Below are 17,500 nucleotides of genomic sequence, written 5' to 3' on the forward strand. Positions count from 1 at the left end.
TGTTACAAATGCCGATGCAAGACAAGGGGAATGGACTGACGAATATTTAAGATTTAAAAGATTTCTGAAAATATGTTGAATGTGATACGTACTAGAAAAGCAATATCTATATATGATTGCAATGTGTGTCGCGTGTCTATGTGTCACTGTGTCTGCATCCTTATATGAACATATATAGATGTATATGTACAGTACGTATCATAATGCTTCTCTTCAAAATAAATTTTTAAAATGTGACCCAAAAATGTTTCTACAATTTCGCTTTAAAATAGTCTAGTGGTCTAATTCTTACAGAGCTTATACATAATTGTTTTTAAAAACACAATAAAAACAATTATGATATTGGCAATAATGATAATGGCAGTGATACCTACAACTGATAGTGATGATGATTAGTAGCAATACGAACAGAAACAACGACCCGCAAACGAGAACCAAAAACAAACTTCAAAATTATTTATTTTAACTTGCTTTTCTCCCGCCCAGGCCTCGCTTTCGCACGAGACGTCCCAATATCACGACGTCATCCAGGCCAACTTCCGTGACTCTTACCAGAACCTCACCTACAAAACGACTGCTTTGCTCACCTGGGCGTCGACTTACTGCCCCTCCACACCCATCGTCCTAAAAATCGACGATGATGTGATACCCAATCCCATAGCCTTGCAAAAATGGCTCATCAACTTCCTCGAATCGAATCCCCATCCTAGTGAAATCCTGGGGAAGGAAAGGTGCTGTGATCCTGTGCTTCGTTCGGGAAAGTGGGGTGTCTCGAATGAGGATTATCCTGGGAATTCTTATCCTCCATACGTGGCTGGTCCTTCTTATATGGTGCCGATGCCCGTTGTGTCTGCGCTGCTACACGCTGTTAGGAGGACGCAGTGAGTATCATTTAAGAAGTAAATACTTCCTTTTTTATTCATGTACTAATTAATTTAATACCCCTAAGTTTGGTACATTTTTAAGTCAAGACGACGCATTAACTTTTTCCTGTCTTTCATACGTGTTTTATAGTCGTTACCATTAGAACAATTGAGAAGTTTAATTTTTTGTATGGATTGTTTTTCTTTTTCTTATATTAATCGAAAATATTCATCTCTTTAGAACCAAAATTAGGATGGTATCGTTGAAAATTATCTGAAACAAGATGCATCTATTATACAAGAAATTACCCAAAATGTATATATTTATATGTTATATAAGAACTGAATTTCTGTTCCCTATATTATAAGACTGCCAGAATACATATTACTACGTAACTTTAATTGTTACTAAGCTAAGAAGTCTTCCGATATATTCCTCATTCATGATGTATCAGTGTATCAATGCTTTAAAAAAATATTGGGACAATACTTTAAAATTTCATTTTTTTGCAAGTTGACCGTGGAGACCATACCCGAAGAGTTTATTTCCAACAGAAACATCTATCATTTCCAATCGATGTACATAAAATTCAGACCAATCCAAAGCCAACCTAGCCACCTGAATATTGCCTAAGCTAACCCAAAGTAATATAACGTAGCTTAATCCAATTAAACCAAGCCAAACCTGACGTGGCCTAACCTAACTTTACCTAATGTGATCTAACCTAACCTGGTTTAGCCTAATCCTGCCAAATCAAAGCAAAATTAATGTTACCTCGGTTTACCTGCCATTTTTTTTAAATTACTCGTTACATGATAGTGATATTACACACCACAAGGTGATAGTTTTCTTTTTCATGAAAAGTGACAAATTTACATTGTCACTTTACATATTATTATTATTGAGCAGAATTTATCTGGCATAGAGCATTGGTACTTGCCTGTTGCGTTATGGTAACTACTAAATACAGAGGATCTACAATACACATGAAGTTATAATTCAGTGACATCATTTCAACGTGTAGGACGGCATTCAACTGACACAGATTAGTAACATTTGCTTGTTATGTAAAAGGATTACCACTTTTGACACTACAGGAGGTCGCTTCATATAACGAAGTCAAGCCACTGCAGGATAATTGTATTTGAGGCATAGCCGTATTTGTTTAGGTAAAGGAAGGGATAAATCAACTACAGGGTTTGGTGTCTGGTTAGCTCAGTGTTAGCATACATACATCCCACTGAATGGCCTGTGCAAGGCTTGAAAGTTTCTACCATTGCGATCAGTAGGGTTGTGGTTTGGTAACTATTCACAAAGATCCAAAGTTGACTTAGATCTTACATGGCGGTGTAGTGCAACTTCATTTTGTCGCTTATCAGTGACCCTTAAACCTTGCATCGGAATGTTAGTCCAACATTTAGATATTAGAGTGCCGATGTAGTTTGCTATCTACTTCGACATGAAAATTACGCATTTCTACTACATGATTACGCTATTTGGTTTTCTTTATTTTACAGTAAATTCAGGATTTCATTATTCAGTCAAGTTTGAATTATTTGTCATTAATAGATTAGATATCTTGTGTGTTTATGAAATGTCAAGGAGCATATATACTGCCGCAGGATAGTGCTTAACTGATTTAGGAAAGGGTTATTTGCTTGGTGTGTGCCATATCATTTTTCTGTTCTGTAATTAATTCTATAAAACAGACTGTTGCAAACTCCTGGCAGGTATCACTACCACATCGGGCATTTATCTTGCTAAACTATAAGCAGTGTCACAACAGTGTTACTTCGATGGCATAGCGAAATGGTATTTGCTTTTCTCGGGATAGAAAGGTATTATATCACAATTCAGCATAGAGGTGTTCTGTGATTAATTTTATATAACTGACTGTTGCAAACTCCTGGAAGGTATCATTACCACATTGGGCATTTATCTTGCTAAACTATAAGCAGTGCCACAACAGTGTTACTTCGGTGGCATAGCGAAATAGTATTTGCTTTTCTCGGGATAGAAAGGTATCATCATATTGCAATTTAGCATAGAGGTGTGATAAGTATTTCCCAGCGGAGGAATTTCCAGAAGAATGTACGTGGAAGGATTAGTTTACATGTGTCGTAGGGTGGTATTTATCTAGCACAGAAGACTAATACTCTTGTGTCACGTAATGATAACATTTCTTACCATGTTACAGTTGTTTTCTTGTAGCAGGGAGGTTCATTGTGTGTCTAATGGGGTAATAAAATTAATTTAACTTACTTATGAAAGCATAGATATATTTATACCTGAAAAGCATTTACTGTTAGATCAAGTTGGCATAATCAAGACAATGTTACAATGTTTTTATGTAACAAAATAATGATACATACAGACATATGAAGTGCACATATTGCTTAAGCATGCCAGTGCATTATATTTGTGTTACATAAAGATAACGGATGGTAATCATCTGGTACATGTGATGGTTCCACCGTTTATTACTTTAGGTATATACTTTCCATCGTAAATTAACATGACAGTGTTACTTATCTGGCACAGGAAATTGCTAGGCGCATTAAACGTGATGGTTGGTAGAAAGGAGATTGTTACGCGGAAACGAATTAGCCTGTATGTGATTATAACATTCCTGAGAAGTTACCTAATAGTGATACTTATCTGGCACAGGAAATGGAGTTTGTTTCTAACGTGACAACGGCCAAATTAGGCCAAAACTCAATACATAAAATTGTTCCTTTAATTTTCACTAACTACTCAATCAGGAAACTATTGCCTTAAGCATAATTTTCTACACTGAGCAGTATTCCCTTACGGAAATGGAAGGTGGTGTGTGTAGACTGAAAATGTGATATTCAGCTTAAATAACGTAGAAGTAATGTATTGACACATAATTCAAATGTCATATAGATCTAGCACAGGAAATTCGTATTTCCCCTGCAGTGGTACTTTTTCCGTTCATGGAATCTGTAGTTAGTGCGATATAACAAATTCATTAATGGTACTTAACTGGCACAGGAAAGTTATATTCCTCTATGAAATAACATGTAAGTGAGAACTGGATTTTTGCTGGGGTTAAAGTCCAGGTGAAAAATATCTGGTCATTTTTTCGGATCATCCCGTGGATTATTCTACGAATATGGCTCCACCGTGATATCATAAGTTGGTACTTACCTGGCACAGGAACGTGGAACAAATAACCAAGCACTTGTGGATTCACTAATTCACCTATATAGAAATTGTGCGGTGTTTCGTAACTTGCACAAAAGAAATATGATACAAGATGCTTATACCCCTTCTTACTTGAGGATAATAGCCTCATTTTATTCATATATATACAGAATATATAAATACACACTTCCATTATGTACATACATATTGTATATGTACATAGATATAGATGCAAGTGCATAAAGATCATAAGGTGATACTTTTCTGGTACAAGAAAGTGTTGCTTGTCGAGTACATGGAACCACGTGGCATTTATGACTTAAAGGTAGATATCATAGAATGTGGATTCACTAATCTATACAAACGGTGAATTCCTATTTACCTGGCACAGGGACACTATAATACCACGCAGTGTCAACATTCCCTGCTGCATGGAGATGATTGCCTCTCTCTCACTTTATAAGTGTGTATGTGCACAATTGTGCAGTGGTACTTAAAAGACAGAGGAAAAATATGATATGAGATGCCAATATTCCTTCTCACTTAAAGATATTAGCCTATTGTTTTAATATATATAAGTGTATATATACTCAAAATATGTTTATAATTGTATAAATACTGTATATGTACATGGATACTTATATGTATATATTCACTTATTTACATATATATATTCACTCATATAGATAGATAGATACATGTTTGTATTAACATATGTTCTTAAAGATCATAAAGTAGTACTTACCTGGCACATGAAAGTGGAACCAATAACCAAATACTTGTGTGATATTAAGGTAAAATTGTAGATTCACTAATTCATCTATATAAAAAAAAAATAATAATAATAAAAATGTAGTGTTTTTAACTGGCACAGATTGACTACTTATAATTATCTACCACGTTAACAGCTAAGGTGTGGCGCAGGATAAATATAATGAGACAAAATGTGTGCTTTTACTTGGGTAAATATTTATATATATATTCACTTATAAAAATATACTAACATACATGTGGTTAGATCGATAAGGTAGTACTCCCTTGGCACAGCAAAATGGAACCGATAAGCAAGCACTTGTGTGACAGTAAGGTTTCAGCGTACCTTGTAATAGTGGATTCACTAATTCACCTATATAAAAATTGTGCAGTGTTTTTTAACTGGCACATGAAAAACAAAATAATACAAGATGGTAATATACCTTCTCAATTAAAGAGAATATCCTCACTTTATTTATATATATAGATTTTTTTTTTTCCATCACGTATAGACTTATATAAGTATTGTATATGTACGTGGATATACATGTAAGTGCTTACATGGCACAGGAAAGTGTTGCCTGTCGATTACATGAAGCCACGTGACATTTCTCTTTAAGATAGATAAATAAAAAAGTGGATTCAGTAATATATCTAGACATGATGAATTCCTACTTACCTGGCACAGGAAGACTATAACACCACGCCATGTCATCATTCCCTATATAAGTGTGCATGTGTACATATGTGCTTACACATACATATATACACATATAAGGTATGAATGTAATGTTTGCATATATATATATATATACATAATATATATCATGATCATTGGGGAGTTGACGCAGACGGAGGCGAATAGTCGCATCCACCCTTCATTTCCACCTATGAGGGTCTTTCATAGCGAACCACCAGGTAGGGGCTCGGTCCATCTCTAGCTCTTCACGATAGGTTTGATCGATTTGCTCAAGCCATGACTTCCTGGGTTGCCCCACAGGCCTCCTCTACCCCGGGTTGTCTCAAAAAACATGGTGGGCAGGATCATCCTGTAGGAAACAAGCTAAGTAGCCGTATAGCCTATCCTTATATACATATGCATATATCAAATGTGTGTATGCACGTTCATAGGAAGTCATATACTAGTGCTTAGACATTGTATGACGCTACTTACCTGCCACAGGAAAGTGGAACCAATAAGCAAGCACTTTTGTGATAGTAAGGTCTCAAGATACCTTTAAATATCACCTGTATAAAAATTGTGCAGTGGTACTTAAAAGGTACCGGAGAAATATAAGTTATGTTAATATTCCTTCTCACTTGAAGATTATAGCCTCACTTTCTTTATTTATATATATATAGAGAGAGAGAGTGAGAATGTGTTTATACTTGTATAAATATGTATATGTACATGGATACTTATACATATATATTCACTTATATAAATATATATATATGTTTGTATAGCTATAGAAATGATGAATTCCTACTTACCTGGCATAGGAAGACTATAACACTACGCCATGTCAACATTCCCTGCTGCATGGAGATGATCGCCTCTTTCTCACTATATAAGTGTGTATGTGCACATATGTGTTTACACATACAAATATACACATATAGGGTGTGTATGTATGTATGCGTATATAAATATACATATATGTGTATCATCATCACTGGGGAGTTAACGACGACGCGGGTGAATTGTCGCATCCACCTATGAGAATTTTTCATGGCGAGCCGCCAGGTAGGGGCTACTTACCTGGCACAGGAAAGTAGAATAAGCAAGCACTTGTGTGATATTGAGGTTTCAATATACTTTTTAATATCACCTATAAAAAGATTGTGCAGTGGTACTTAAAAGGTATAGTAGAAATAAAAGTGATGCAAATATCCTTTCACACTTGAATATAATAGTCTCACTTTCTTTCTTTATATATATATACAGAGTATATGTTTATACTTGTGAAAATATGGATACTTATATATATATTCACTTATATGAATATAGATAGATATAGATATGATGAATTCCTACTTACCTGGCATAGGAACACTATAACACCACGCCATGATATTGAGGGTTCAATATAGGGTGTGCATGTAATGTATGCATATATATATATATATATGCACATATATATGCATTGGGGAGTTAACGCCGACTGGGACGAATAGTCGCATCCACCCTTCCTTTCCACCTATGAGGGTCTCATGACAAGCCGCTAGGTAGAGGCTCGGCCCATCTCTAGCTCTTCACGATAAGTTTGATCGATATGCTCAAGGCATGACTTCCTGGGTTGCCCCACAAGCCTCCAGCACCCTGGGTTGTCTCGAACAAAGACAATATGGTGGATAGGATCATCCTGTGGGAAACGAGCAAGGTAGTCGTATAGCCTGAGAATCCTTAAATACAGATGCATATATTAAATGTGTATGCACGTTCATAAGAAGTCCTATACTAATGCTTAGATATTGTTTGACGCTACTTACCTGCCACAGGAAAGTGGAACCAATAATCAAGCACTTGTGTGATATTAAGGTTTCCAGATACCTTTTTATATCACCTATATGAAAATCATGCTGTAGTATTTAAAAGGTACAGGATAAATATAGTTGATGCTAATATCCTTTCTCACGTGAAGATTATAGCCTAACTCATATATATATATATACATAGATATATGTTTGTATATCTATAGAAATTATGAATTCCTACTTACCTGGCATAGGAAAACTATAACACCACACCATGTCAGTATTCCCTGCTGCATAGAGATGATCGCCTCTCTCTCACTATATAGGTGTGTATGTGCACATATGTGCTTACACATTATATACACACATATAGTGTGCATGTATGTATGCACATATATAAATATATCATCTTTGGAAAGTTCACGCCGACGGGGGCAAATAGTCGCATCCACCTTTCATTTCCACCTATGAGGTAGGGGCTCGGCCCATCTCTAGCTCTTCATGATAGATTTGATCGATCTGCTAAAGCCACGACTTCCTGGGTTGTCCCAAAGGCCTCCTCCACCCTGAGTTGTCTCGAACAAACACAACATGGTGGGTATGATCATCCTGTGGGAAACGAGCAAGGTAGCCGTATAGCCTGAGAATCCTTAAATACATATGCATATATTAAATGTGTGTATGCACGTTCATAAGAAGTTATATACTAGTGCTTAGACATTGTATGACGCTACTTACCTGGCACAGGAAAGTGGAACAAATAAGCAAGCACTTGTATGATAGTAAGGTTTCAGGATAACTTTTTCTATCACCTATATAAAAACTGTGCAGTGGTACTTAAAAGGTACAGGGGAAGTGATGCTGATATCCTTTCTCACTTGAAGATAAGTCTCATTTTCTTTCTTTATATTCATACTGAGTATATATATTTATACTTGTGTAAATATTGTACATGTACATGGATATTTATATATATATATTTTTTTTTTACTTAAATATATATATAGATATATAGAGAGATAAATATAGATAGATATGTCTTTATATCTATAGAAAGGGTGAATTCTTACTTACCTGGCATAGGAAGACTATAACACTACGCCATATCAGCATTCCCTGCTGCATGGAGATGATCGCCTCTCTCTCACTATACAAGTGTGTATGTGCTTGCACATACATATATACATATACATATAGGGTGCATGTAATGTATGTATATATATATGCATATATATCATCATTGGGGAGTTAACGTAGACGGGGGTGAACAGTCGCATCCACCCTTCATTTCCATCTATGAGGATCTCATTGCGAGACACCAGGAAGGAGCTCGCCCCATATCTATCTCTTCACGATAAGTTTAATCGATCTGTTCAAGCCATGACTTTCTGGGTTGTCCCAAAGGCATCCTCCACCCTGGGTTGTCTCGAACAAAGACAACATGGTGGGTAGGATCATCCTGTGGGGAACGAACAAGGTAGTCGTATAACCTGAGATTCCTTAAATACAGATGCATATATTAAATGTGTATGCACGTTCATAAGTTATATACTAGTGCTTAGACATTGTATGACGCTACTTACCTGGCACAGGAAAGTGGAACCAATAAGCAAGCACTTGTGTGATAGTAAGGTTTCAGGATAACTTTTTCTATCACCTATATAAAAACTGTGCAGTCTCACTTGAAGATAAGTCTCATTTTCTATCTTTATATTTATACTGAGTATATATATATATTTATACTTGTGTAAATATTGTACATATACATGGATATTCATATATATATATATTTTTTTTTTACTTAAATATATAAATAGATATATAGAGATAAATATAGGTTGATATATGTTTGTATATCTATAGAAAGGGTGAATTCCTACTTACCTGGCATAGGAAGACTATAACACTACGCCATATCAGCATTCCCTGCTGCATGGAGATGATCGCCTCTCTCTCACTATACAAGTGTGTATGTGCACGTATGTGCTTGCACATACATATATACATATACATATAGGGTGCATGTAATGTATGTATATATATGCATATATATCATCATTGGGGAGTTAACGTAGACGGGGGTGAATAGTCGCATCCACCCTTCATTTCCATCTATGAGGATCTCATTGCGAGACGCCAGGAAGGAGCTCGCCCCATATCTATCTCTTCACGATAAGTTTAATCGATCTGTTCAAGCCATGCCCAAAGGCATCCTCCACCCTGGGTTGTCTCGAACAAACACAACATGGTGGGTAGGATCATCCTGTGGGGAACGAACAAGGTAGTCGTATAACCTGAGATTCCTTAAATACAGATGCATATATTAAATGTGTATGCACGTTCATAAGTTATATACTAGTGCTTAGACATTGTATGACGCTACTTACCTGGCACAGGAAAGTGGAACCAATAAGCAAGCACTTGTGTGATAGTAAGGTTTCAGGATAACTTTTTCTATCACCTATATAAAAACTGTGCAGTCTCACTTGAAGATAAGTCTCATTTTCTATCTTTATATTTATACTGAGTATATATATATATTTATACTTGTGTAAATATTGTACATATACATGGATATTCATATATATATATATTTTTTTTTTACTTAAATATATAGATAATATATAGAGATAAATATAGATAGATCTATGTTTGTATATCTATAGAAAGGATGAATTCCTACTTACCTGGCATAGGAAGACTATATCACTACGCTATGTCAACATTCCCTTGCTGCATGGAGATGGTCGCCTCTCTCTCACTATACAAGTGTGTATGTGCTTGCACATACACACACATATATATATATATATACATATAGGGTGCATGTAATGTATGTGTATTTATATGCATATATATCATCATTGGGGAGTTAACGTAGACGGGGGCGAATAGTCGCATCCACCCTTCATTTCCATCTATGAGGATCTCATTGCGAGATGCCAGGTAGGAGCTCTTCCCATATCTATGTCTTCACGATAAGTTTGATCGATCTGTTCAAGCCATGACTTCCTGGGTTGTCCCAAAGGCATCCTCAACCCTGGGTTGTCTCGAACAAAGACAACATGGTGGGTAGGATCATCCTCTGGGAAACGAACAAGGTAGTCGTATAACCTGAGATTCCTTAAATACAGATGCATATATTAAATGTGTGTATGCACGTTCATAAGAAATCATATACTAGTGTTTAGACATTGTATGATGCTACTTACCTGGCACAGGAAAGTGGAACCAATAAGCAAGCACTTTTGTGATAGTAAAGTTTCAAGATACCTTTTCATATTACCTATATAAAAATTGAAAGTTACGGTAGAAATATAAGTGATGCTAATATCCCTCCTACTTGAAGATAACAGTCTTTCTTTCTTTATATATATAGAGAGAGTATATATATGTATGTGTAAATATTGGACATGTACATGGATATACATATAATTTCACTTATATAGATATATATAAATATATATTTGCTTATATATAGAAAAAAAAATCCTACTTTCCTGGCATAGGAACACTATAACACCTCGCCAAATCATTTCCTGCTGTATGGAGATGATCGCCTCTCTCTCACTATATAAGTGTGTATGTGCACATATGTGCTTACACACATATATATACATATAGGGTGTGCATGTATGTATGCATGTATATAGAAAATATATATATATATTATCATCACTGGAGAGATACCGCCGACGGGGGCCATTAGTTACATCCGCCTTTCATTTTCACCAACAACGGTCTCCCATGGCGAGCCACCAGGTAGGGGCTCGGCCTATCTAAATCTCTTCACGATATTGATCGATGTACTCAAGCCACGACTTCCTGGGTTATCCCACAGGCCTCCTCCACCCTGGGTTGTCTCGAACAAAGACAACATGATGGGTAGGATCAACCTGTAGAAACCAAGCAAGGTAGCCGTATAGCCTGAGAAACCTTAAATACATATGCATATATTAAATGTGTTTATTCATGTTCATAAGAATTGCAGTGGTACTTAAAAGGTACAGGAGAAATTGAAGATAATAGTCTTTCTTTCTTTATATATATATATATTTATACCTGTGTGAATATTGTATATGTACGTGTATACTCATATATGTTTTCACTTATATATAGATAGATATATGTTTGAATATTTATAGAAATGATGAATTCCTACTTACCTGGCACAGGAAGACTATAACACCACGCAATGTCAACATTCCCTGAAGCATGAAGATGATGTGTGCTTACACACATATACACATATAGGGTATGCATGTATGTGTGCATATATATACATAATATATGAAACATCATTGGGGAGTTAACGCAGACGGGGGCGAATGGTCGTATCCACCCTTCATTTCCATCTATGAGGGTCTCTCATGGCGAGCCGCCAGGTAGGGTCTCGGCCTATCTCTAGCTCTTCACGAAATGTTTGATCGATCTGCTCAAGCCACGACTTCCTAGGTTATCCCACAGGCATCCTCCCTGGGTTGTCTCGAGCAAAGACAACATGATGGGTAGGATCACCCTGTGGGAAACAAGCAAGGTAGCGATATAGCCTGAGAATCCTTATATATGCATATATTAAACGTGTGTATGCACGTTCATAAGAAGTCATACACTAGAGCTTAGACATTGTATGACGCTACTCTACCTAGGACAGGAAAGTAGCAAGCAATTGTGTTTTATTAAGGTTTCAAGATACCTATTTATATCACCTATATAAAATTGTGCAGTGGTACATAAAAGGTACCGGAAAATATAGGTGATACTAATATACTAATAATCCCTTCTCACTTGAAGATAATAGTCTAACTTTCATTCTTAATATATAGAGAGTATATACATGTTTATACTTGTGTAAATGTTGTATATGTACATAGATACTTATATACATATACACTTTCACTTTTATTAATATAGATAGATATGTTTGTATCAACATACATGCACTTTAAGATCGTGAGGTGGTACTTACCTGATACAGGAAAGTGGAACAATAACTAAGCACTTGTGTGACATTAAGGTTTCAATGTACCTTGAAAAAGTGATTTCACTAATTCACATATATATTAATTGTACAGTGGTTCTTAACTAGCAAATGAGAAATAATACAAGATGATACAAGATGCTAATATCCCTTCTCACTTAAAAATATTAGACTCACTTTATATATATATATGCATATATTACCATTATACATGTACATGGAAGTGCTTAAAGATCATAAGATGGTACTTATCTGACACAAGAGTGTTGTCTGGTGATTACATGGAACCACGTGGGCTTTATGTCTTAAAGGTAGATATAAAAACGTGGATTCACTAATCTATTTATAGAAATGATAAATTCCTATATACCTGGCACAGGAAGACTATAACACCAAGCCATGTCAACATGATCGCCTCCCTATCTCATTAAGTGTGTATGTGCACATATATGCTTACACATACACATATACACACATTAGGTGTGTATGTATGCATATATATATATTTAATCATCATTGAGAGCTAACGCCGACGGGGGCGCATATCCGCGTCCACCCTTCGTTTCCACCTACAAGGGTCTCCCATGGCGAGCCGCCAGGTAGGGGCTCGGCACATCTCTACTTTTCACGATAGGTTTGATCGATCTGCCCAAGCCATGACTTCCTGGGTCGACCCACAGGCCTCCTCCACTCAGGGTTGTCTCGAACAAAGACTGTAGGGAGGGTCATCCTGTGAGAAGCGAGCAAGGTAGCCATATAGCCTGAATATCCTAAAATACATACACATATATACAAATAGATTTATACATATATTAAATGTGTATGTACGTTCATAAGGAATTATATACCAGTGCTTTGACACTGTACGACGCTACTTACCTGGCACAGGAACGTGGAACCAATAAGCAAGCACTTGTGTGACATTAAAGTTTCAAGGTACCTTGGAATATTGGATTCAATAATTCACACACACACACACATATATATATGTGTGTGTGTGCAGTGGTTCTTAAAAGGCACAGGAGAAATATATGAGACGGTTATACCCCTGACCATAGCCTCACCTTCTTTCTTTACATATATACTTAAATATATATTTCCATTATGTTTATACTTAAATATTGTATATGTACATGGATGTACATACGTGGCATTTATGACTTAAATGTAAATATCATAATAATTAATTAACCTCTACATAAATGATGGATTGCTACATGCCACATCAACATTCCTTGCTGCATGAAGATAATCACCTCTCTATAACTATACAAGTGTGTATGTGCACATATATGCATGCACATACAGATTGTGCATGTACGTATGTGTACATATAAATATATTATGTATCCTTAAATATATACATTATACACACCTACATATTAAATATATGTATGCTCGTTCATAAAGTCATATAAGTGCTTAGACATTGCATGATGGTACTCACCTGGCACAGGAAAGCGGAATCAATAACCAAGCAATTGTGTGACATTGAGCTTTCAAGGTATCTTGAAGTAGTGGATTCACTAATTCACCTATATAATAATGTGCATTGGTACTCAATTGGCACAGGAGATATATAATGATCAAGATGTCAATTTCTCTTCTCATTTGAAGATAATACCCTCTTTTTATATATGTGTGTGTGTGACTTAAAGGTAGATATAATAAAGCAGATTCACTACTCTATCTTTAGAGATGATGGGTTGCTACTTACCTGACACAGGAATGCTATAACACATGTCAATCCTTCTTTCTGCATGAAGATAATCTCTCTCTCTCACTATATAAGTGAATGTGCACCTATATTCATGCATATATATATGTGTATATATATATCTTCCTTAAATACATAAATATATGTACAAATACATATCCATATTTATACATGCATATATAATATACACACACACTTGTGTGTGTGTGTATATATATGTATGTACTTGTGTGTATATATGTAAATGCGTTTGTATACGTATATATGTGTGTGTATACATATATAGATATGTGTATAATATATATACATATATATTTTATATATATATATATAATGGGCATCGATTGTCTAAAACTGTACTGATACGCTGATACATGAAAATTGGCTAAAGCGATTCCGATGCATCCATTCTTCGTAGATAAAGCGATACCAAGACAAAAAAAGAAAAAAAATAATGTGTCGACGATACTTTACTTAAAGAGAATATCCAAACTGACATGTAAATAACTGATTTGGATGTTTGATGCAACGCAAACAACACTAGCAGCATTAAAAGCGTATATGCGTGGATATTTTGATGTATAGATAACTTTTATAACATAAAGAGAGAGAGAGATAGGGATAATAATATCGATGACAATTTAGTGCCACTTTAGTTAATTCCAATTTTAATATACTTGGGATCGGAATGATAGGAACATATTTCATAATTTGGCAACGAAGGACTAGTAATTCTACACAATAGTTAGATTTTCTATACAGCATCTTAATCCTACACTTTGAAAGTATATATAGGCCTATATTACAAATAGGAAATCGTTCCTAAGCATTCCAAAACAGATTTGTCAAAGTGAGTGCTTAAGTAACATCAACATCCAGCGTACAATTGACGGCATATATTTGGATTTGATGTAAACGGTCTTGCGTTGTACTGTACATAATGGAAAGGAAATTCAAGTGTATTTTTGCCGAAAATAACTGCTATATTGCAACCTGCACAAAGTTTGAAAATGTTAATTTTATAATTCCTTTTAATTTCAAATTGGTCATGCAAATGTTTCAACATATTTTTCGATACATTTTGAGAAAAACACCCTAATTACCGATAAAACGATACAGTTATTGAACAGATACGACGATACTGTTACCAGAACTAAAACATTGACCCATCTCTCTCTCTCTATATATATATATGTATATACACACGTTTGTGTACGTATACATATATATACGCATGGACACACACAATATATATATATATATGTATACATACTTGTTTATTTATTCATATATAATAATAATAATTAAATATATATATTTATATGAGTGTATGCGCGTCCAAAGGAATTATCAGCCCGTATGTATTATATGTACAGTGTTTTATGCCGGCGATTAGTTTGATTAGTCCTCATATATATATATATATATATATATATATATATATATATTTGTGTGTGTGTGTGTACTTGTATGTATATATAGATGAATTAATATACACGCACATATATAACTCTGTGTGTGTGTTTGAATACCTACATGCAATGAGGCTCAAGTATTTGTCTTTTAACTTGTCTTAAAATTAATCTAATCCATTTTATTTCAGCCAAGTCTAAAGTACCCTCATACTAACCTAACCGAATCAACTGAATCTATCTTAACGTAACCTAAAGAAAATCTAACCTAACCCATGCTAAATTAACCTAGCACAACCACATCCAGTATACCTTAACTTAGCATAAGCTAAACATACCCGATCTAACCTATCTTAGTATACCCTAACCCTGCCTCCTAACCTACCCCACCTAACCTTATTGAACCCAACCAAAGTTAACCTGATCTGATCTAACTTAACCCAACTTAACCGAATCCGACCCAGCCCAACCAAGGATTGGGGTCACTGGGGTCAATCCTCTTTTATGATATTATGATACATCATATCGGGTTTTCGGAATATCATTCCAGGGAACTATAAAAAATAACCTGGTCTACATTAGGGAAAACAATAGGGCTGCTTATCGGCTATATTAAACAATACCCATAAATAAAGCAATAGATTGATAACTGATTTTTAAAAAGCATTCTTATACCTGCAGATTTTTATTTTTGGAAGACGTTTATACAACCGGACTCGCCGCCAAGAAAGGAAGCATCTCTCACTACAACATATTCACTCTTACGAACTCCCTACCCAATAAAATTGACGTACTCTGGTGCTCGGGAGCAAGAGTATTTCAAGTACGTAGCTAAAAGCTGAATTTTAATATGTGCTTGGTGAGACTGCTAGAAAGGAAAGGAAATAATGAAATTCATAACGCTTTGCCAAAATGAAACGGAAATTCAACTTTACGAAGTATTTCCTTCCGTTCTGTGATTATTTTAATTTTCCTTGCGATCTGTATGTTGTCTACATGTTTGTGTGTGTGTGTGAGAGAGAGAGAGAAACGTGTTCATCGAAATGTATTCACTCTCTCTGTATGTGTGTGTGTGTGTGTGTGTGTAAAATATATGAATGTTAACCTAACGCAAACTTAATTACTATATTTTTACAGGAGAACGTTGGTCTAAAAGAAGCAACGAGAGGCTGGAACAAGATTCGCGAGTTGGAAGGCATCACTGAGCCTCCAGAATACATATTCACTCCCTGACATTCAACCGTTATTATTACTCCTCTTTTCCCTTCTTGATCTGAGTTTACGTTAATAACCATATATTGCATATTCTGGATTTTTTTTTTTTTTTTTTTTCTTTAGCATGTCTTTGGAAATTGTCTTTCGCAATTTGTTTAGGATTTATCTGTTTGTTTCATCCCTGCCACACACATACACACATTAGGTTACATTTTACTTTATTTACTTTCTCTTAGTTCAAACTGGTATCTCAGTCACTTCTTGTTGCTTCACATAATTTGTGATATAAAATGGTATGGTATATCAAGTTCATGACATGAGGTGTCCTTTAAACGACTCATTTCTAATTACAATACGTTGTGGATTATTGTTATATTATATATGCTTTATGCTTATATCATAACGTGTAACTCCCTAAAATAAAAAAAGGAGGAGGGGACCAAGGGAAAAATGGAGATATGCATGTTGTATAGAATAATGTAAATGTGAATATGTAATAAAATATTTGTACCGACAAGTCTAAATTGTGTTTCCATGTACTGTACAAATTTAATTCCGTCGCAAGCTTTTTCCACGAGACTAGAGAACAATGCATTTTCGTAAGTTACATAAATACCATCAAAACTATAACTTAACTTAACACAATGGATCATAGTATCACTTATACATCTATATAAGCATATACATAGGCCTATTATGACATTTCTATTATTGCAATGATGATCTATATTACTACAATGCAATAATAAAACTATAATAAATTAAAATATATACTATTGTAATTTCTCACAAAGTATCTAACAAATAACTGAATTTCTTTGAACTCTTTTCATATAAACAATCATCATGGAAAAATTGCATAGCTAGCACTGCAGCGTATTAGTGCAAAAATAAGTTATGATTTGTTTACAG

At 35.1% G+C, this 17,500-nt stretch overlaps 1 protein-coding gene across 4 annotated transcripts in view; it reads left to right on the forward strand.

The window, feature by feature from the left end:
* The window catches only part of LOC125046711 (beta-1,3-galactosyltransferase 1-like), a 24,458-nt gene extending 7,350 nt beyond the window's left edge, over positions 1-17,108 (forward strand). For all 4 annotated transcript variants that reach the window (XM_047644597.1, XM_047644598.1, XM_047644599.1 and 1 more), the window contains 3 exons: positions 487-881; positions 16,055-16,196; positions 16,511-17,108. In XM_047644597.1, coding sequence (XP_047500553.1) covers positions 487-881; positions 16,055-16,196; positions 16,511-16,606 — 633 coding nt within the window. In that variant the 3' untranslated portion in view covers positions 16,607-17,108. The remainder of the gene's footprint in view (positions 1-486; positions 882-16,054; positions 16,197-16,510) is intronic.
* The last annotated feature ends 392 nt before the right edge of the window (positions 17,109-17,500 follow it).

This window comes from Penaeus chinensis, chromosome 39, assembly GCF_019202785.1.
Source record: "Penaeus chinensis breed Huanghai No. 1 chromosome 39, ASM1920278v2, whole genome shotgun sequence".
Taxonomy (NCBI): Eukaryota; Metazoa; Arthropoda; class Malacostraca; order Decapoda; family Penaeidae; genus Penaeus; species Penaeus chinensis.